Source organism: Bipolaris oryzae (assembly GCF_000523455.1).
Source record: "Bipolaris oryzae ATCC 44560 unplaced genomic scaffold scaffold_106, whole genome shotgun sequence".
In the NCBI taxonomy this organism is placed as follows: Eukaryota; Fungi; Ascomycota; class Dothideomycetes; order Pleosporales; family Pleosporaceae; genus Bipolaris; species Bipolaris oryzae.
Genome location: NW_006911382.1, coordinates 78319 through 97825, shown reverse-complemented (window position 1 = coordinate 97825; position 19507 = coordinate 78319). Strand labels below are relative to the sequence as shown.

Here is a 19507-nt window from a genome sequence, read left to right as displayed (position 1 = left end):
AGCGATCAGGTGTCAGCCGCCAGGCTCTAGCGCGCTGTAGCAGGTGTAGAGAGACTGGCCATAACACACGTACATGCAAGAAAGATATTATAGATAGTAATTAATCTATTACGTTAATATCTATCAAAACTAACATAATGTGGTGGAGCTATACGCTTATAGATGTGCGCAAAGTTGGTGGGGTGGCTCACTCGCTTGTATGGCTCACTCGCTTATAAACTACGTTAACACTAATTCGCAATCACTCGAATTAAGCCTAAAGTATTGCAAAGCTTACTTGACCGAGATACTTTGGTAACCATTTGCCTCTCTGGTCTTCTAGTGCAGGCCATGAAGAACTTATTCTTGTGCTCTGAGCTAGTAGTCGAAGCATGCGGAGAAAATTCCCGAACTGCTTTAGGTTGTCTGTCCCACGTGGTAAGCCATTAGGAAACCTCAGTTTGTAACGGTTCCCTTCCTTAATTCTCCGGGGCTTCATTCTCGATGCAGTAAGAATAAGCCAAATTCCCACCAAGGCTATTTCTTCTTGACAGCTCTCTCGGTATATAGCATCAGACTCTCATTCAAACACTGAGAGTAGATCAGACCGTAAGCGAATGGCCTTCGAATAAGGTCATTGTTTTGATCCACGGTACCACAAAATCTAATCAGAAATATTCTACAGTAGCGCAAAGTCATAGTTTGGTCTAGCAAAAGCACCAGTGGTGATATCTCAAAGACATCGTAGTCTCCCAAAATCTCCGATGGTGCGGTATCTCCGGTTGAACCAACTTTGAATTGTTACTATCAGCTATGCCTAAGAGATACGGGGTACTCAGTATCGCGACTAATTTAGCCAATGTAAAAACACCAAATAAACATTAGCTAAAGTGTTCCAACCCCTATCTCCCCTCTTAGTAGTCATATTTGTAGCAGAGATATCCACCCTGAATGTCCATGACATCCCTGACAGTAACGTTCGGAAGAATCTCGTAGGTGGTCATTACGTAGTCCAGAGTCGTCTCTTCACATTCTTCTTCGCACGGCCCCTGCGAAGAAGAGCCGCCCAGTTGATAAAGACGATTGTCAGGGTCTTCGGACTGCCAGTTCCACCAAAGGCGATCTACAAAAGCGTGATGGAGATAAAAGAGCGGATCTAAGCTGGTCAGCTTGCGATCGAGGCGGGAGAGCAACTAGGGAACAAGATACAAACTTACCTCCGGGGCTTGCGTCGATGTCCTCCATGACTCCGCCAATCTACAACGCCGATCAGTCGGATATTTCACACGTCTCCTCTCGGTATACTTACTCCACTATGACCAGCACCATGGGTTGTGAAACCGGTGTCCTTCCAAAAATCGAGGTAGTTGGTTGAATTATGGCAATGGTCAACATAGGTTTCGTTTGCGAGAGTGCTATTTCTCTCCTCAACCTTGCGGGATAAGCAATGGACCTCCTGTTTTTGGCCCGGACCTATGCGAAGAGTGGTATTTGCGAAAGGACCATTGGTAACACATCCATCTGGAGCGGTCCCGTTGCCACCAAATCCTGTGTTGGGATCAAGGAGTGGCGAGCCCATGAAATTCCCCGCGTCGCGGGTTTCATCCCACCATCTATTTTGTCAGTGACGGGAACAGGAAAACATAGTTGCAGTGGTAGAACTCACGGCGTTGGCCCCGTATAGCCGCACTCCTCTCGCAAGAGCTGCTCATACACCTGTATATAGAGGCGGTGAAACGGCAGGAACTGCGCCTATATCCATGCAAAGCTCAGTTAACAAAGCATATCCTCTTATCGTAGCAATATAGTTAGGGAGAACTGACAACAAGATGAATTTCTTTCGCCTGCACCTGATGCATGGCATGCATATCATCAAACCTAGTGACTGTACCATTGATACCTGTCTGACCAGGTAGCTGCATAAGACAATTAACTGCCTTCAGGTAGGAGTGCTATCAGTGTCTGCCATATTTGCCCATTCAATACATGTCTGAATTGTCTCGGGTGTGCACGTGCAGTTGCTGGATGACATGGCGGGTACTGGTAGTACCAGAGCTAGGATTGCGAATGGCGTGAAAAACATGTTTAAAAGAGCGATAAATCTTCTTCAATCAATAGATTGTTGATCAGAAGATCTGGTGGCCCACTTTAGCCTACTAGTTAGCCTATATACGCTGTCTGAAAAGAGTCACGTGGAAACATATCTCGAACATACCCCCTAAAACAATACACTCCTTGACAATGGATACAGAAATGATCTGCAAACACAGTAGCTGCCCAGCCTCTATATTTTGCACTATTGAAAGAGGCTTGACGCTTAAGCGCTTTCATCATCTGTTGGGGTGTTGTACACGCGTCTATCTCCACCTGCTCTGTTTCAGCCATGATCTTCACAGCTATGTTCGGATGACAGACATGACAGCCAGCCGACGCGATACGAACATAAGCCCATAATGCCCCACTTCAATCTCGAAAGCACTATCTGCCCCTAGAGGCCTGTGGTTTTCTAGTCTCTATCTACAACTGTGTATATTTCGTCTCTAGAAGTGGCGTCTATTACCTTTATGTATATTCCGCGAACTATGTTTCTATACAAATACTGTAGTCAAGGCCTCGTATATATAGCGTTGTTTATGGCTCGTAGAAGCACGCTTGCCTTACACTTCCGTCTTGCTATGTAAGTAAAGTAACTAGTAAGAAAATGTAATTCAAGTTAACTATAGTCGCAACTGCTCGAGCCCAATCAGACTGCACACAACTACAATGCTTCCACAGTGCTAGAAAGGCTATCATAAGAATATTAGAGCTGCTGACATTCGTACGCAGATAATACTAAACGAGATAATCGTCCATCATCTGCACCCCACTGGCCCAAAGCCGTAACAATAGTAAAATCAATAACAAAATCATTATATCTTTTTATTGAATATCTTCTACCTCTAATTTATGTAGCTTCTTTACTAAGTAGAAGATTTAGAAAGGATATCAGTCTTTTATAGATCGTAAAATTCTTGAGACTATACCTTGGTAGAACAATAAGATGCGTAATTAACGCTCTATGATAGTTGTTAGGTACTAGCATAAGTCTTGGTAGTTTCTACAATGGCTTAATATTATCAATAGAGAACAAATCCTTCTTACTATCACTCGTTATCAGAACCTAGCTTCCCCTGACCCCCTCTGGGCCTCTCTGGTGCCTATTGGCCCAAGAAAGGCCCCCTTAGTCATATCTGACTTAACATTTTATTCACCATAGACGAACAGCTACCTAGCCAAGGCAGTGTTTGTTGAGCTTATATCTACAGATTGATGAACTACCTCTGCTATTGTTGGCCTTGATTCATGCTAATGACTATCATATTGTTGAAACTCACAATAGTAGGGTAGCTAGCTTGCCAATTTTGACCGTTGAGTAGCGCATACTGCTTGATTAAGATTGTCGCAAGCTAGTGTGCCGGCGAGCCGCGGATTTCGGGTATTTGTATATTTGTCATGACTCAGTCCGGGGAGAATAGAAGTAAGCGGGGAGTTAAGAGTTTTCCCTTCCTGCTATCTTGCAGCACAGCCACAGGTGACTAAGAGCCCTAGCCATGTCAAAGCTTGATTCATAGCCATAGACCTGGTCTAGATGCTGTGTCACAATGCTTAAAAAAATCAAGAATGCTCGAGAATATAGAACTATATCGTTCAAACCGACATTCTTTATGTAAATACCGGTCATTTACTAAGTTTTGTACACTGATATTTTGTCAAAGACAACATGAAAAAAATTATGGAGTTCTAGTTTTCAAATGAATATGGCCTTGTGAATATCACGGTTGATGAAATGACTTACTGATCGCCGGATGCTGCGCTGACCTAGCCGCGTCACTTGCCTGCCTTCGTTTTCTTGCTTGGATCCTCACACTAACCCCCCGCTTGCCCCGCTCTACCAGAATGCCGAACTCAAGCCGATCTTATAAATAGCTTTCGGATAGCTGCTGAACTTTAGCTGAAACTGTATCATTTCGACTCATTTCGACTCATTCGGCGAAGTAAAGTCCGCAGATACGAAACAATCCTATATTAGCTGAGACGAGTACGGGGTTAAGCCGCTGAACCTACTCAACGACGTTATCTTGGATGACCTGAGTTACAATGTTCTCCGTCGAGAATACATTCTCTATACTAAAGAACACGACCTTGTGGACTTCAGTCACGCAGGCCTTTGCTCTCATTTCTATTTTTATTGTTAGACTTCGAAATCCCATCTCATATCAATTCATAACTGATCCATTTCTTTCAGGCTATAAAACTAGTAACTACCAATTTTCTCTTGCCGCTCCGTCATATCCCAGGGCATTTCTGGGCTAGGTATTCTCCAATATGGCTGGTGATGCAATGCCGGAAGGCCCGGAGATCTGTCGCCGTCATGGAGCAGCACAAAATTCATGGTGATTTCGTCTTAATTGCACCCAACCACGTTTCCATCAACAATCTAGAGGCAGTGAATATCATCTACGGCCACAAGTCTGGTTTTGTGAAGAGTGACTTCTACGATGCATTCCTTCAAGTCACGCCGGTACTCTTTAATGTCAGGGACACTGATGCCCACCAACGGAAGAGGAAGTATCTGAACCCCGCATTTTCTGCAAGAGCGCTTTCTGATTTTGAACCGCATATGGATAATGAGATGCTAGCATGGAAAAAGAGGCTTTTGGGAATGGTCGAGGGAGGAAGCGCGTCGATCGACTTTGCTACGTGGAGTATGAATGGAAACAGTATTGCAAAATCTTTATCAGATATGCTGACAAGCTTATAGCAAACTATCTTGCTTTTGATATCATTGGTCGCTTTGCCTTTGGTTCATCTTTCGGATTTATCCAGAAAGGGAAGGATCCATATAACCTCATTGCTACCATTGACTCACGAGGAGAAGTCCTCAATTCCCTAGGCTCACTCCCATCTTGGATTCGACCTTGGATGAAATACAACTATTTTGATCCCTTCTGGAGCGCTGGTCTGCGTGCAAGGGCTAACTTGGAAAGTATTGGCCGGGAAGCGTATAGACGACGCAAGGACCATAACCATCCTGAAAAGGATCTTTTATCATTCCTGTTCCGTGCAAAAGACGAAAATGGGGTGATTGAGGAACATGAAATAATCGCTGAATCCATCAGCTTTATAGTCGGAGGTAGTGACACAACTAGCAGCACCATAACGAATTTCATAGACATTGTATCGCGGGACCCACCTCTTCAAAAAATGCTACAGGCCGAACTGGATGAAGCTTTTCCCGGAAGGCAAAATGATGACTGGGTGGCTCCTGACAAAGTTGTTCAGAATCTTCCATTGTTAGTTGCCACGCTCCGTGAGGTTATGCGCATTCGGCCCACGAGCGCAACAGGCCTAGAGCGCATTGTACCTGAAGGTGGTAAGACTATTGCAGGCGTCTTTTTTCCAGCAGGTGTAAGTCTTACCGTTTGATATGATTATAATATGCTGATCTGGATCCACTAGACAATTGTTAGTGTTCCGACGTGTGGTGTGCTGAGCAACGAAAGAGTTTTTGAGGCCCCCGACGAGTTCCGTCCGCAGAGATGGATGACAGGTGATTCCAAAGATCTGATGGCGTACTTTCTTCCCTTCTCTACAGGACCAAGGGCTTGCATTGGAAGAAGGTAAGCTGATGCTTTGATGAGCAGAAAAGTGGTATCTCACGCCTCTGCAGCTTCGCTTGGATGGAGATACTGAAGGCTGTAGCAGTCTCATTCAGGCTGTTTGAGGTGAAAAGGGTGAACAAGACGCCGACCGTCATTCGAGAGGGTTTCTTCAACAAGGCGTCAGAGTGTGAATGCGTTATTAGACTGAGGCATGAAGGTACACCAACAGACAATGACTCTGTATGAAAGGGCCTCACTCTATTATACGAAGGAACAGAGACCAAACTCTACACATCTAAGGCAACTCCATCAATGTAAAACCCACAAAAAGCGTCTTACTAACATTATCTAGTTTGCTTTTTATCTTCAATCTCATAGCCTTGAGAAGACCAATATATAGCGAAGCTTACAGCAAGTTCCCGATCGTCTAATTAACCATTGTTCGCACATCCCAGCGCGACCATACTTCATATCATGTTCAATAGTCGGGGATTCAGATATTTACAAAAATCGTGAAGAGAGTGGAGGTACATCGATTGAACTGCAATCGCTTCCAGTAGCATAATTACAGCTTTATGAAACAAACGGGGAGACGGGTTCGAAGTATTAGTCTTTCACTCGGAACCTCTCTTTTAAAACAGTTAAACGATTCCTCCAAGAATCAATTCTGCAGGTATTCCTTCAAGAATCATATGTATTCAAAACGCAATGTGTCTCAGATCTTGGGGGCTTTCATGCTTGATTCGTCCGACGAAAAATGCCATACCAAAATCTTAAACTTCGCCGACATATGAAAGAACGATAGGAATTTTGTTTCTTTCAGTACTCGTGCATAATGTATGACTTTTTCTCCTACGTGATCCCATATCAAAGATTCTCAAGCTCGTGGTTTTATGCTGCCCGTCGCGTGCCACAGGAGCATTTCCTTAACAGTGAGCTCTTTCCCATATCCATTCACAAATCGCCCTGGTTTCTTGGAAATATCTTTATATGACCACGAGTTCTCTCGTACGGTCTTCCCGGATCTACAAAGACTGCTGTATCTGACGTCAGTAAATTTCCTTTTGCAAAACCAAGGCCCGATATGCTTACCGATAGTTCAGATGTATCAGGTACACACGTTCGGCAACTGAGGCCAAACCGGCCCAAACAACCAGGATACCATACCATGAATATCCTCGTCCCCCAAAGCAACACCAAACGATGGGTGCACAAAAGACTGCAACGCAGGTATCAAACGCTGGATAGGCATGTTTGTACTCTGCGCTAAGTTCCTGTATCATAGATAAATATCAGTTCCTGCATCAAACTACACAGTTGCCACGATCATCTTACCTCCACGTCCCTACTATACTCCTCCGGCAAGAGAAACATCAAAGACGACGTTATAAACGCCCAGTCAATCACTCCACCACGCCAGCCTTCGATATCAGGAATAATCCTGGCTGTCAATGAATAAGATCTACACAAGCCTGGGATGCTAGCTACCGCGAGACCGTAGACGACATCTCCAACGTTACGAAGACTAACGATGTCCCCACGGAAATGAACGATGGAAATGCCGGTAGTGCCGATGATGTAAATGTGGCTTAAGAGCGAAGAGAGCGAGGGCGAAGTGCAGAAGCGTACGTAGAGGGGAACGAACAGGAACCGCGCAAAACAGAGCCTATCGCGGAATGTGAGGTGAGGGTGGAGGGAAGACGTGCTGGCGACGGCAGGCGTCGATGTTGTAGCACGTGTGGAAGCCATGTTCATTGAGTAGAGAAGTCTGATATTTTGAGATCGTTTGTACTAAGAGGGTAGCAGTGTAATTCTTACAGCTGCTGCCTTGGGCGGGGTCATCACCATTGCGGCGCGGTACAGTGCCTGTGTAACCTGACGAACCAGTTTGACCAATGAGCCACGCGAACATGAAGAAACGACAGCCAATCCCAGCTTCAACGAACAATGACTTCACTATTACGGATCCAGTTCAGAAAGCAATTGTACGTGTGGGATTGTGAGAGCTGTGACATTCTAAATTGAAGTGTGTTGCTGCAGATCGAGATGTACTGAATGCCCAATGAAAATGCCTTCTCTATTGAGGTGGAATGTATGCATCAGGTACCATGTCTAGCTCGAGCAAAAATGCTTCTGCAGAAAGCTGGGGGCAGTTGTTCCGTTGCGATAGGATGTGTGTCGATTACGATGTAGACAAACAAAGAGCTCAAATGGCGACTCAAAGCTTCGCCTTGATCCACGTTTCCAAGACTTGCTGACTACCTGTTCCAGAGTCGCCCTTATATCCCAGGATCCTCTCCACAATCATCTCCTCATGGCACGCCTTTGGTGTAAAGACAGTATTCACAAGTCCACCCCCGCTACCAAATCCTCTTGTGAATTTTTCCGCAAAAGCTGCAATGCCATCTTTGAGCACCTCGTTATCGCCTGCCCAGATCAAAACTTCTTCCACAAAATCGGCAACAGGCGCCCACCAATCCGGAGATGCCAGAACAGGCTCGTTGTACAAGTCGCCGGCAAAAGGAGAGTCCGAGCCAAGGAATCCAGCAGCCCATCGGTTGAGAACCCGAGCATCAACCATGTCGCGTTCAGCATTCGTGGTGAATGCAAGGGTATCGGTCCGGGTCAGTGAACACCATGGCGAAATGAGTAAAACACCATGGAGCCTGGCAGGTAGTGAGAGCGGTGTGATATCTGGGTGCGGGTGTGCAATATGCGAAAGGGCGCCGAGGATAAGATTGCCGCCAGCGGAGTCGCCAGCCAGTATGAGATCAGAAGGACTACGACCCTGGGTGTATACTAGGTGGTCGAGAAGCTCGACAGCTTGCTTGAGCTGAGTAGGGTATTTAGCCTCGGGTGCAACATCGTATGCGAGAAGTAGTGCAGACACATCGGAACCAAGAGACTTCTGGAAGTCGTCGAGCCAGAGTATGTGGCCAGGTCCAGCAGGGAGAACATAGCCGCCGCCTGCAAGTGTCAGCTTTCGGGGTTCGGGTGTGGGTAATACACGGCTACTTTGACCCACCATGGAAGTATACCAAGACCTTTGTCGCATTGCTTTTTCCCAACCAGTGCGCTTGTGTGCCGCTGGGCAGGGTTATGCTGTCTGGCGCGAACTTGTGCTGCTGGGCATACTTGACGTAATTTGTGGTTGTAGAGCCTCCGTTCAAGTAGCGGTCATGGACGAGGTCAAGGTTGCCCATGTTGGCCCGGAAGACGGCGAACATGATATCCTTGAAGTATGTGTTGGAGCCATTGTCGCCTTTGAAGGGTGAGGTTAGAGAGCGTTGTAGGGCGGCGCCGACTGTGCATGTGTCAGGGTATGAGATGTAGGAGAGGCAGCATGTGGACGCGTACTAGCTTTTAGCGTGGCCGAAGCGATGCGCAGTCTGCTTACGTGATTGTCGGCCATGGTGTGAAGGGTGGGTGGTGGAGTGGTGAGTGTGCCCAAGGCAGGGCTAGAGCTGATGCTGGGGCCATGGCGGATATGTGCAGTGTCAAGGCGGGGAGGGATATCCGGAGGAGCCGTGAGCTCGATCCTCGGCAGCGGTGCATGACGGGAAGGATGGAGATGGAGGTGAATGGGGGTGCATGGCATGCATTCCCCGCATTGCTAGAGGCCCCACTGGGTGCTAGCGCCAAGGCTCATGACTCGGGACAGGATTTGACCAGATCAATCCTGAGTCGCATCCGACACAGCTTCCATGATCAGCATGGCGTCTGCGGGCGAGGCAGACACACCTGAGCCTACGCCGAGAGACGAGGGCTCAGGCGATGGTGGCCAGCCCAGTAAAAAGCGCAGAACCGGCCCAAACTCGCGCGGCGTTGCCAACCTCACCCCCGAACAGCTTGCCCGCAAGCGTGCAAACGACCGAGAGGCCCAGCGCGCCATTCGCGAGCGCACAAAGAACCAGATCGATGCCCTCAACCAGCGCATCCGCGATCTCGAGAGCCAGCAGCCCTACAGCGACCTGCAGGTCGTCCTGCGCGAGAAGGAGGCCATCCAGGCGGAGAATGCCGACATCAAGAAGCGCCTCGAGAGCGTACTCAGCATCATCCAGCCCATTGTGCGCGCCACCGGCGGCTTGAACGGTACGACTCCAGAGCGTGGCAGGAGACGGACAAGGACAATAGACTACCAATGAGAGATGGAGCTTGGAAGAATGAATGACTACTGACGACTTGTAGAACTCGCAGCCGCCGCTGAACGCTCGCCCCTTTCTCCTATCCAGCCTCCACAACAGCAGCAACAACAACAACAACAACAACAACATCAAAACCAAAGCCATCATCTCCAACAACGCGATGCGCGCCAGCTCCATGCCCCCATCGCTTCGGCCTCACCGCACAATGGTGTACCCTCGCCCGGCGTGCACGACGCAAACGCAGCCATAGGCACAGGCGCGTGGCTCTACCCCAACGATGCGCCCACGAGCCATCTGCGCCGCTACTCGAGCGATAGTCCAGGTCCACAATTCCACCAGGCGCGCATCAACACGGATATGCCCTTTGACGAGCGTCTGGGCGTCGACTTCCTGCTCGATAATGGCCAGCGCAGGGCTGTCGACCCCAACCTGCCACCTCCACATCAGATGCGCCCCAGCAACGTCAGCACCAGCCAGCACGCACAGTACGCCCCCAACATGGTCGCCCACTTGACGCTGCCGCGCAATCTGCCTGCCACCTGTCCGCTCGATGTGATCCTGCTCGACTTCCTCCAGGACCGGCAGAATCGCGCGGCCGAAGGGGTGCCGGTCAAGACGCTGGTCGGCCCTCACTATCCCAACTTCACCTCGCTAGCCTACCCCGACCGCGCTGTTGAGTCGCATCCGCTATCCAAGCTCTTCACAGATATCCTGCGCACATTTCCAGACATCTGCGGGCGCCCAGAGCAGGTGGCTATCGTGTTCATCATGTTCCTGATCATGCGCTGGCAAATTGAGCCAACACAGGAAAACTACGACCGACTGCCACATTGGGTAACCCCACGTCCGTCGCAGCTGTTTACCGCGCATGCGTTGTGGATCGATCATCTCCCTTGGTATGCCCTGCCTTGCCTTGCCCTGCCCTGCCCTGGAACTTCCCCACATGCACCCTTGCCCCCTGCCAAAAACCCACCCACCACATTCCCACATGCATGACTAATCCGCTCCAGGCCCCGTCTTCGCGACAAGCTCATTGCCGCGCAGCCCCAAGTCTCGTTTGAGAACTTCTTCATCCCCTTCACCACCACAATCTCCCTCAACTGGCCCTATGAGCACCGTGATTGTCTGCTTCCTGCCTCGATGGTCCGGACCTCGACTCTCTCCACCACGTCGTCCATGTCGGTATCTTCGCCCTTTTCAACGCACGTGAATGCCGGCTCGCCACAGGGGCCTGCAACACCGCAGCCGCTCACTGGCAATGCAGCTGCTTGCATACCGAGCATGGAGCAGTTGCCCAAGGAAGATGATCAATGGCTCATCAACCCGGCCTTTGAGACGCATTTGCGCGACCTCAACAACTGGACTCTAGGTCCTAGCTTCAGAGGCACCTTCCCCATGTTTGCTGATGCCGTCAAGATCAAGGAAGGGAGATGACGCGACTTGTAGATGTAGCATGCCCTCTGCATGCCACTTGGATGGCATCATGTCTGGTATTGTCTTCATGTCTATGCATGACTTGGGAAATATTTTATTTTGGTCCATTGTATTAACACAAAGTATTCGGGGGGGTATCCAAGTATCCATTATTCTAGGCAACAATATAAGTTTTCCCGCAAAAGGCCTTTTGTACACGGTGTCGTCGGCAACCGGTGTTGTCGGCTACCCGGATCAAGCCACCAAAAAACAACGCCGCGCCACACGCTGTCTTACGTAGACAAAGATCCCTCAAAGCCTACGCACGCGAACAGCTCACTCATCCCAAATGTCGGTGGGTTTCACGACACGGCCCCCTTCGTGGTGGACCCTCTCTCGTTGCTGTCGTGGGAAAAGTGGTCAAAGCACCACGGACGTGGTCGGCTCTAACTGGCGGTCAACCTCTCGCCCCAAACGCACGCCCCCACTTTTAAACCACCTACCATCACGTATACCCTTTTCGGACGAGGCGGACTCGACTTGACTTTCGCTTTTGCATAACTTACATACTACCCTTTGCTCTCTTTCCCATTTTCCTCTCTTCATTCCATAACATTAATCCATAACTTCCTCGAGCACAAAGTCTAATGTCATCTTTGACCCTGTCATCTAACCTCAACATGGAAAACGTCTTTCCCGACCCCGTTCACCAACAAATCTTCTCGCATCTGAGCCCCCGCCGTGGTGAGCTGCCGATTCATGTGGTGGAGACTATTGCTGGTGCGTTTTCCCCTCCTTCCCTTCTCTATCATGCCCTTATTCCTATCTTTGCTTTCCCCCCCTCATCTGGATCTTGCCCAAACGGGTCCAGGGTGGAGCGGGATAACGGGGGAAAAAGCAAACAAACATGAAGATAAAAAAGCAATCAGCTAATCAGATCCGGTGAATAGGCAATATCTCCTTCCTAGTCAAATACACGGCAGGCTACAAAGTTCTCCCCTCCCAAGTCTCCATCAGCGTCGTCGACGTGCGCGGGCCGGATAACGGTCTGCTCGGCCACAAGGCCATGGTGTGCATACACGGCGCTCCGGGCCGCTTCAAGGTCGTCGTTACCAAGGAAGTGGCATACGGCCGCAATGTCGTCATTGGGCTGAGTGAAAAGGTGGATCGAGTTGTACGCGAGATCGTAAGCAAGGAGGGCAACGATGGGTTTGGTGACTTTTGAAGAACTGAGATGCGGATGAAGTTACGATTTCTTTTTTTTTCAACTTGAAGGCATAAGAGCAAGGAGCGAAACACCCATTTTTGTTATCTCATTAAACGGAGTTTTTCTCATCAGGCACCGGCTGCCCACATGGCTGGAACCCACCCCATGTCCGGGGTGCTGCGGCATTTTCATTAGGCGTTCGGGTCTATTTCCTTTCTCCTGTCTATTTTTTTCTTCTTCTCCGGAGAGACTTTTCCATATACTATACTGGTCACGAGGAAGCATTACTACCCTCAGTGCGTACGCGCCCATTCGCGATACCAATCCAAACATTCAGCATTAGCCACGCTGGCACTTGTCTTTACGTTCATTCCGCACAGAATCTGCTTGACCGCTCCTTCAACCCTATTGGCATATTAGTACATTGACACACTCTCCAGTCGATACGGGAGCCTCACTTTTTGCCGTTGGTCGTCACTGGGATTTCCGGGCACTCATCTACAATCGCAGGAACATGGCGTGCGCTCAGCGACTTCTTGATCGTCAACTTGATCCTGTCGACCAGGTCGGATGATATTTTGCGGCCATCTGCCATCTTGAGGAACAGCACTACAGTTTCATCCGTGTCTGTTTCTCTTCTACGGCCGATACATAGTGCGTCGGCCACGTCTTCTGGGAAATGCTGGAGCACCACGTTGTAAATCTCGGCGGATCCGAATCGCACGCCAGCAGGCTTGAGGATACCATCGCTGCGGCCAAGCATCCAGACTCCACCAGTCTCTGGGTTGAAGCGCACAAAATCGCCGTGATGCCACACGGGTTGTTTCTTTTCGTTGGTAAACATTTCAAAGTACGACTTGCGGTACTTTGCCTCGCCATCAGTGCCCCAGAATGCTACAGGCTGGCATACGAATGGCTTGGTGCAAACCAAATCGCCTGGTTCGCCTGACGACGAAATATCGGCGCCTGTGAAATCATATGCAGCAATAGCCATGCCCAGACCAGGGCCCTGGATTTCACCCTCGTAAACTGGAAGCAGCGGGTTAGGCGCGCCAAAGAGCGAGATAATGTCCGTGCCTCCAGTTATGCTACCGAGATTGATAGACGACGGGAATGCCGAGTATACATAGGAAAACGTCGATGGTGCCAGTGGAGAGCCGGTCGAGTAGATTGCCTCGAGCGTATCAAGACCAAGGCCAGCTGCGGCTGGATCGACCGATTTTTGTTCTAGGATAGATAGGTACTTGGCAGAGGTACCGAAGTGCGTAATGCCGAACTCATCAATGAGGCGATGCATTGCGAGATCATCCGCCACGGATGTCGAGGGATCGAAGCGGTCCACGTAGCGAAACGGCGACCCATCGTACAGAACCAACGTGGCCCCTGACGCTAGTCCGCTGACGAGCCAGTGCCACATCATCCAAGTACAGGTGGTGAAGTAGAAAAGCCGTGATTGGGGCGCAATCGAGCAGTGGAGAATATGTTCCTTTTTGTGCTGGAGCAACGTACCAATAGCTCCATGCACGATGCACTTGGGTGCTCCGGTCGTGCCGCTCGAGTATAGTATGTAGACTGGATGGTCTGGCGGCAGTTGCCTGAATTCGAGCTCTGCTGTTGACTTGAGCGAAGCAAAAGTAGCGTAGTCGTATGCCTTTCCTGATGCAACAGGTATTGAACCAGCGTCAACTGCAACGGATGCAACTGTTTGGAAAACAACAACAGCCTGGAGAGTAGGAAGTTCCCTGGTAATCTCAATGACCTTGGGCAAGACTGGATGGCTCCGGCCGTTGTAGAAGGAAGCATTGTCGACAAAAAGGAGTGATGGCTCTATTTGGCGCAGTCTGTCTAAGACAGCATGTACACCTGTATCTGGACTGATGGCTGTCCAGACTGCTCCTAACGATGTCGCTGCGAGCATAGCAACCAGTGCGTTCGTGTGATTGGCAACATAACCCGCAACTCGATCGCCCTCCTTGAGATCTAGAGATAGCATGCCTGCCTGGCATCGCTGTACCCTATCTCTTAGTTCCTTCCATGTCACTGTCTCTCGCGTGGTCTCGGTTGCAGCAATGACAGCAGGTGATTCGGCATCAACTTCCTGGGTAGGGAACAACAGGTTCTCGGCAAAATTCAACGTCGCCCCTGGAAAGAAAGGCGGTCGTGGAAACATGGAGGCATCTGGATCCACCGTCTGGTCATTGGTGAGCTGACAGATATGCGCATGGGGCTACAACAACTGACCGATGACGGCGTTCCGTTGTGTCTGATGCCGACGAAATCCCACGTGCTCTTCCAAAAGGCATCGACATGATCGATGCTCCATTGATGTAGCTGTGGGTAGTCTGACAGTTGGAGAGTGTGTGTCTTGTTCACTGACTCGAGGAAGCGGTACATTGGGGTAGACTGCGGAGAGGGGTGCTTCCACAAAAGTTTGGAGGCCGATGGAGTGCCACTGGCGCCATTGACGCCGTTGGTGTCGCTCATCGCGTATGTGTCTTGACTGAGATGGTTTGCGTTCACGCAAAGGATGACTCTCTGCTATCTCACGCGTGTTGCGGTGAGTTTTATGTCTGAACATCGCAGCGTCAGCATGTTTTTTTTCTGGTACCTGGCGGCGATCACCTCAGCCTCGGTTTTCCCCACCATTCCCCCGAGGTTGATGGCCGGGAACTTCCGGCAACGAACTCAGGTCGGTTCCCCCCACATGGAGCCTACGCGTTGACTCGCCAGCTTTATTTGGCGCGTTTATCTCAACTTCGTCACCATCCCGTTGCCAGTCTTGAAAGCTTTATTCTCCTTCTGCTGTGTCCCGACCCGGGAATCGCCGTCCTACGGTGCAATGCATGATTAAGGGGATGCCAGCTGTCTTTCAGCCCCCACGGCACCAACCACACCCTGCAAGCAAAGGCAAAGGCCAACGACTGTCGCGAGACCATACGCCACAACAAAATATATACCTTCTGCGTGCCGCCCCGCTCGTTCCCGGCCTTGGTTTGAGCCCTGGACTAGTAATTCGGACGTTAGTGCGAGATTTGAACGGCAGCGGTGCAAAACACTCTATCAAGCCCATGTCCAAATCATATCCGAACCGAAGCACACGCTATCACTAGGCCATGCAGCAATCGCATACATACCGACTAGACCATGCAGCAACCGCATACATACCGACGAAAGACGCTTATGCCAGACACACTGTCAGCAACGTTTCGCCATGCCAGCCATAACTAGCGTGAGCAAGGTCAGGCTATGGCTGGTGCCTCGTCCATGCAAGCAACTCCCGGAACCTGGTCGAAATCATGTCACACAACCGGCCCTAGAGGCCATCCAGCACCGTACATGTAGCCGTCACGAGTCATTCGAGAATATTGAGCAAAACCCGCACAAACTGTAGCCAAACCACTTTGTGGCTCATCAAGCGCCGCAAATATGCGGACGTTTGCCTTGTTGCCTACTTTTCAGACGCTATGCCACTTAAGGAGTTCTCTTACATTGGATGCCTGTTCTTTTCACCGCTGTGTTCATTCAATAGCCGGTCTCATCTGTCGCTCTGTATGATAAACATCAGTATGAGGATATTCCGGTAGTGTCAAGCCCCCATCTCCCTTGCGGGCTTCTTCACCCGTGGGATCGCCTCTTCATCCTCCACGACCACTGTCTTCGAGGGAGTGTCAGGCATAGCAGAAAAGAGACCAGGTTTAGGATTGGTTGCAGATCTTACCTATTGTACCTGTGGCGAATTGTTGCTGGTCTAGCAACTAGTCCTTGGCCTGTCAGTACGCATGGCGTGTATATCTATATCCCTTGCCAATGCAGTGAAGACCATAGCTATTGCTCCCTGACTCGACCATAGCGCGCGTAATCTTCTGATTGAGCGGCACACGTACCGAGTAGCACGCGGTTGTCGATCGGGATCTGTCCGTACCGGACCAAGCTCAGACCGAGATCTAGACAGCTTGTCAGACGCAATTTCCAAAACATCTTCTTCTACTGTAAAAGTTTTACTCGGCACTCTTAACAAGAGAGTGGATTTCGAAGAATTCAGCATGGCATGACCAATTCTTGCAGGTTGGCTAGCCACAGGGCTTTGTCCCAATAGCCCATGGCCCTACAAATCATCTTAGCGCTCAATTTTGTGTACCCAGTTCCTAGCTGACTGCGGACTGTACGGGCCGCACTGGGCTTTGATAAAGTTTAAGCGTAGAGCCACCCTACCTTCTACCCTTGCAAATAGGTAGGGATATTGCCTGCTCAAACTCGCTCTTTCCAAACAATTGTATACCTTCAACGGTGGAGACATGATCCACTCTGCCGCCAGCCGTGAGGATGTCAGTGGAAACACTAAAGTAGATCTTATATGCATCACCCCTTCTTCCAGCATTCTTCTAGAGACTTAAATATCTATAAAATGCAATCGCACTGTGTTCACGAAAGCTATCGTCTCAACATCAACGGCCTTTTTTACTAAAACGCATAATTTCCTTTTCCCAAATTATAGACTATTTCGGTGCCAAAGAAAACAGGTATGCATACCACATTCCTCTATCACACTGATCCCAGCCATGGCTCACTCAGCTACTAAAACAGCCGGGATACTCTAGAGAAAATATGGAACAAGCAACTCAGGAAGACATCTCTCTCAAATTTTGTGGTCAAGAACCTCATTTGCCTGCAACGACTTCAGACTCGAAACAATACACGCAAACCGATTGTCCTGTTCACGGCCGACCAATTTTAGAACCTCCCCGCCAAAATATTCCTCCTGGCGTGCACCCCTCTCAGCGGCTGGAATACACTCCACTCTGGCATCTTCCAGTGGGAATGTCAGGAGGCTGCAGAGTTGGAACCTCTGCCTCCGCCGGGTGCATCTGTGTACACAATCCAGATATATTGAAAGATGAGATGACCCGCGAGATGGAGGTCATCGTCCAGGAAGCAAAACAGAAAGGGAAGAAACAGGAGGAGAAAAAGTCCACTTAATGTCGATGTATGATGATGGACATCGACTGGGATCAGACCGTTGTTCCTTCATTTCCTCAAACAAATTTCTTCACTATAGTGGCTTCCAGTTGCTTAGTTGCTTTTTAATCGCCCCTTTTTCAGCCAGTATGAATCTACAAGGTCTCGGTAGAGCGGTTCTCTTGTGACAAATATGAACTACCCTGGTTACAAGAAGCTTAGACCCGCTTTGAAGCTCGTACCACGGGCCCGAGACTTCCATTTTCTGAGACATCTTGGTAGGGTTGGGAGATACAAGGATGTTGCTTTGCGGAGCGAGCATCCTTGGCAACCCAGCCCGATCGCCGCTCTGCCTCTCCCCATTCCAAGCGAAGACAGACCCAGGCTCGGTTGTTAGGGCGGCGGCCTTGTTTCGGTGAATTGACGCTTTGGTACGTGCAAACCTAGACGATGGCGAGCTGGGACGAATGACGCTATCCGGCTGACTCGACATGTACTACACATAAGTACAGGTAAAGGCTGAGGCGCAACGGGGTGGCTGACCTGGCTCTCGGCAAGCGTCAGTCCCATGACCTTGGACATGCAGCCTTTTGCGCAAATCTTAGTTGCAGTTGTTCTGTATATGTGGCAACCAATACACGTTTGGCACCTACCACCTTAAGATTGAAATGCTTCGAGTTCAGTATGCAAACGACATGAATAGCCGAATTGATTCCAGGAATCTATATCCGTTGTGTAGGCCAGGTCGGCTCAATTGAGCTTCACCTGGTACTAGTCAGTCGCTCGCCACGATCAGTGTGCTTCATATCAGCTATCCATATGGATTTATTTGACAGCAAGGGAGTTACAGCCAATTCTGGCCCCAATCCTCGCTCAGATGGTACTCTTCAAAATTCACGTGTGGCTTTTCCTCACCGCTACGATGCTCTCATTTCCGAACAAGGCTCTAGGCAGTATTCGATATCGATTTTACATGCCCCCTTTCCCCGAACCATACAGGCAAAAAGCACAGACCCAATGGACATCGTACAAGGATGAGGAACAAGTGTGGCCAGGACCACGGCAAGAAAGGGAATAATGGACAGCTCCACAATCTGCCAAGGCACAGCGTTGGCCAGCTGAATGTCTGAGGATGAAACAGAAATGTATTGATGGCCATGCCGAAGGGGCATCCATCACCATGTCAAACGGCAGGCTTATCTGCACCTTTGGCCCGGGGAATCGGTCTGCTGTTCGTATTAGGCGCCTACCAGAGTGCACTTCTGCACTTCTGCAGGAAAAAGTGGACCCAACTAGTACTGCTTCTGCTAACGCCACAAAGGCTGCTGTGTATGTCTAGGGCGCCTCCATGACTCTGTCAGCACGTAAAGGTAATTCTGCAATCACAGTCGCAGGTAACTGCTCACCGACAGCAGGAAGAGTAAAAGACCGTGTCCGAAGATCGATGACTAGCGCGCGTAGCGGTTATCAAGACCCTTGTCATGATGGCTGCATGGCGCTTCACCCGTGGCCAATGATGACGCATGCCAATGGAAGAGCATGGCCTTCCATGGCTTCTTCGACGGAGATTCTAGGGCATAGATTAAATTGTGGCACGTCAAAACATTGCGCTCCGGCGCTTTTCTCGAGCATGGTTTCGCAGACCGGCCTCGAATGACAGCTTTTGCGGTTCATGTAACCACGTGGCAGCCGGTAGGGTTTGGAGCTACTATCAGCCGTGGCCATTCTCACTTTGTCTACTTGGATCCATGCAACCGTTGTACCGTGTGTGCAACTTGGTCCACAGCCCCTCACTGCCGAAGGCTTTCCAACAATCACCCACAAGTGCATTGCATCGCTGCTCCACGCACACGTGCCGCGGAATCGGGTGCAGTTCTAAACCTACCTTATCTGGACTCGGTGCTGTTTTGTATCCAGTAGCTGGAGTATCGTCAATGACGACCAAGACGTCCGCGGGGCGCAACATGATTGCAGTGGTAGGATCACCAGCATCTTGAATCACTACCCATAATATCGCACTGCGCTCGAGGCGGCTTCGGTACCTTCCATCTGCCCTACTGTTGGCTAGAGTATTCCGTACATCGTCAATGCCAACCCAGCTTCCCCAAAGCTGGCGCCTAACCACCCCCATGCAGCCTTTTCAACAGGCCCTGCCCCATTGCACC

General features: G+C 49.8%; 10 protein-coding genes across 10 annotated transcripts; 5 read left to right on the top strand and 5 right to left on the bottom strand.

The window, feature by feature from the left end:
- Nucleotides 1–893: 893 nt before the first annotated feature.
- On the bottom strand, nt 894–2062 carry COCMIDRAFT_38490 (uncharacterized protein; the record flags this gene model as incomplete). Its single annotated transcript, XM_007691691.1, has 6 exons — nt 894–1135; nt 1197–1236; nt 1373–1592; nt 1646–1731; nt 1803–1912; nt 1966–2062. The coding sequence occupies 6 exons, from the start codon at nt 2060–2062 to the stop codon at nt 894–896; spliced, it is 795 nt and encodes a 264-aa protein (XP_007689881.1).
- A 430-nt stretch (nt 2063–2492) lies between these two features.
- On the top strand, nt 2493–2660 carry COCMIDRAFT_100384 (uncharacterized protein; the record flags this gene model as incomplete). The annotated part of the gene is made up of 1 exon (XM_007691705.1): nt 2493–2660. A coding segment is annotated over one exon (168 nt), but the record flags the coding sequence as incomplete, so codon positions are not given.
- A 1730-nt stretch (nt 2661–4390) lies between these two features.
- On the top strand, nt 4391–5867 carry COCMIDRAFT_100407 (uncharacterized protein; the record flags this gene model as incomplete). Its single annotated transcript, XM_007691704.1, has 4 exons — nt 4391–4724; nt 4781–5427; nt 5479–5639; nt 5690–5867. The coding sequence occupies 4 exons, from the start codon at nt 4391–4393 to the stop codon at nt 5865–5867; spliced, it is 1320 nt and encodes a 439-aa protein (XP_007689894.1).
- Nucleotides 5868–7839: 1972 nt separating this feature from the next.
- COCMIDRAFT_6988 (uncharacterized protein) lies at nt 7840–9033 on the bottom strand (the record flags this gene model as incomplete). The annotated part of the gene is made up of 3 exons (XM_007691675.1): nt 7840–8588; nt 8647–8925; nt 8979–9033. The coding sequence occupies 3 exons, from the start codon at nt 9031–9033 to the stop codon at nt 7840–7842; spliced, it is 1083 nt and encodes a 360-aa protein (XP_007689865.1).
- A 301-nt stretch (nt 9034–9334) lies between these two features.
- Nucleotides 9335–11200, top strand: COCMIDRAFT_27947 (uncharacterized protein; the record flags this gene model as incomplete). Its single annotated transcript, XM_007691683.1, has 3 exons — nt 9335–9713; nt 9810–10662; nt 10777–11200. The coding sequence occupies 3 exons, from the start codon at nt 9335–9337 to the stop codon at nt 11198–11200; spliced, it is 1656 nt and encodes a 551-aa protein (XP_007689873.1).
- Nucleotides 11201–11859: 659 nt separating this feature from the next.
- On the top strand, nt 11860–12404 carry COCMIDRAFT_38486 (uncharacterized protein; the record flags this gene model as incomplete). Its single annotated transcript, XM_007691690.1, has 2 exons — nt 11860–11959; nt 12130–12404. 2 exons carry the CDS (start codon nt 11860–11862, stop codon nt 12402–12404), a joined length of 375 nt encoding a protein of 124 aa, XP_007689880.1.
- Nucleotides 12405–12679: 275 nt separating this feature from the next.
- On the bottom strand, nt 12680–14870 carry COCMIDRAFT_100376 (uncharacterized protein; the record flags this gene model as incomplete). Its single annotated transcript, XM_007691703.1, has 3 exons — nt 12680–12791; nt 12845–14577; nt 14628–14870. The coding sequence occupies 3 exons, from the start codon at nt 14868–14870 to the stop codon at nt 12680–12682; spliced, it is 2088 nt and encodes a 695-aa protein (XP_007689893.1).
- Nucleotides 14871–16991: 2121 nt separating this feature from the next.
- COCMIDRAFT_27944 (uncharacterized protein) lies at nt 16992–17363 on the top strand (the record flags this gene model as incomplete). The annotated part of the gene is made up of 1 exon (XM_007691682.1): nt 16992–17363. The coding sequence occupies one exon, from the start codon at nt 16992–16994 to the stop codon at nt 17361–17363; it is 372 nt and encodes a 123-aa protein (XP_007689872.1).
- Nucleotides 17364–17482: 119 nt separating this feature from the next.
- Nucleotides 17483–17924, bottom strand: COCMIDRAFT_27943 (uncharacterized protein; the record flags this gene model as incomplete). The annotated part of the gene is made up of 3 exons (XM_007691681.1): nt 17483–17497; nt 17545–17838; nt 17886–17924. The coding sequence occupies 3 exons, from the start codon at nt 17922–17924 to the stop codon at nt 17483–17485; spliced, it is 348 nt and encodes a 115-aa protein (XP_007689871.1).
- A 1129-nt stretch (nt 17925–19053) lies between these two features.
- Nucleotides 19054–19473, bottom strand: COCMIDRAFT_27942 (uncharacterized protein; the record flags this gene model as incomplete). Its single annotated transcript, XM_007691680.1, has 1 exon — nt 19054–19473. One exon carries the CDS (start codon nt 19471–19473, stop codon nt 19054–19056), a length of 420 nt encoding a protein of 139 aa, XP_007689870.1.
- Between the last annotated feature and the right edge of the window lie 34 nt (nt 19474–19507).